The following is a 1477-nucleotide window of genomic DNA, read 5'->3' as shown; positions in this document are numbered from 1 at the left end:
TGACCCGGCATCTCAAGAATGCTTCCTGGAGAAATGCTTATTCATGTCAATACCTCACCAGAGAGGGAGAGAGAGCACGGGGGGTTTGCTGCTGGGGCAGCTGGCAGCGCTGCTCCCTGCCAAGCAACCAGCAGCTGCAGGTTTAGCAGCTCTCCAGCACTGAAGTTGCCCCTTATCTCAGCCCTGGCTCCCACCACACTGGCTCAGGCAGCCCCAGCAGCCCAGATCTGCTGTGGGATTTGCTTCACCGTGAGCAGGGCAGAAGGCAAAGCCCTGTCTCCAGAATGAAGAAGTAGCTGTGAGCTGGGCAGACCGCAGGCCAGCTCACCAAACACTGCACACTCGAGAGGAGGAAGCTCCACTCCCTGCTGTTAAATGACACCAGGAACATACCCAAGAGCAAAGGCTCCTGCTGGAAGAACAAGCTTGGATGATATTAAATATCCAAAGCCTCTTGGAAAACGTGTCTTTTACATAATATCCAGAGAGAAGGAGAACAAACAGGGGTGGAGAAAGACACATCTGAGCACAAAGTATTTGTGTCATTGTGGTGGAGTGACCCTCCCGGGGCAAGAGCTGTTAAGAGCCCAGAGGGAAAGGCCACACACCCCTTTATCTCCCTGCAAGATCTAGGACAAGCCTAAGACAAGCAGTAGCAAAAACACTGCAGGGAGCTGCACTCCGGTTTGACCGGCACCGCTGCCGGCCTGGAGCGAGGGAGGACACGGTCAGCCATCCCCGGGGGATGAGGGAGCTCTTACCCATCCGCCATTCTCCTGGATCCAGGGGTCTAGGTGGTCGGTCAAGTAGGTGGTCATCCAAGATACAATGCGTCCCACCAATACCCGCATCTCCTTGTCAACGCTCTCCACGCACAAGGCTCCCCCGAAGGAGAAGAAAGCCACGATGCGGCCCCAGTTCACTCCGTCGCGGAAGAGTTCGTTCACTACCTGCTCAAAGCTCTGGTAGGCCGTGCCCGGGGTGATGTGGAGCTGGGAAGTGAGGTCGCTGAAAGCTCGTCGGTACCTCAACTCAAACTCATCCCCCGCCTCCCTCAGCGCCTGCCTCACATCAGCTGCTTCAACCATTTCATGGACCCCGAGGCTGCTCCGGTGCACGGCGGCTCCGTTCACTACGTGGCTGGCGGGGGGTGGGTGCCAGGAGGGGCTCCCGTTGAGGACGCTGTCCATCTCGGCCTCCTCCGCGGCGAAGTCAGTCCTGTTCTCATCCTCCTCCTCCTCCTCCAGCTGGCTCCAGCTGTATCCCTTCTGCGAGAGCTTGTAGGAAACAAAGTCAATCACTAACTCCCGGTTACTGCTGGACATTTTCACACCTGGGATGGCCTCAATGAGTCCATGGTCCGGAGCACAAGCAGATTAGCAGGTCCCGACTCTGCTCCTCTTCACCACGGATGGAAACATCTGACCTTTGCACAGACAAACACCGGCGGGGAGAGAGGCAGGGAAACGGTTAACGC

General features: G+C 57.1%; 1 protein-coding gene across 1 annotated transcript; it reads right to left on the bottom strand.

Annotated features, from left to right (window-relative positions):
• Positions 1-761: 761 nt before the first annotated feature.
• BCL2L1 (BCL2 like 1) lies at positions 762-1435 on the bottom strand (the record flags this gene model as incomplete). The annotated part of the gene is made up of 1 exon (XM_010172590.1): positions 762-1435. A coding segment is annotated over exon 1 (564 nt), but the record flags the coding sequence as incomplete, so codon positions are not given.
• Positions 1436-1477: the final 42 nt, after the last annotated feature.

Source organism: Antrostomus carolinensis, unplaced genomic scaffold (assembly GCF_000700745.2).
Source record: "Antrostomus carolinensis isolate BGI_N321 unplaced genomic scaffold, ASM70074v2 scaffold11577, whole genome shotgun sequence".
Lineage (NCBI taxonomy): Eukaryota > Metazoa > Chordata > Aves > Caprimulgiformes > Caprimulgidae > Antrostomus > Antrostomus carolinensis.
Note: the sequence above shows the minus strand (reverse complement) of the source record. Positions and strands in the feature narration are given on the sequence as shown.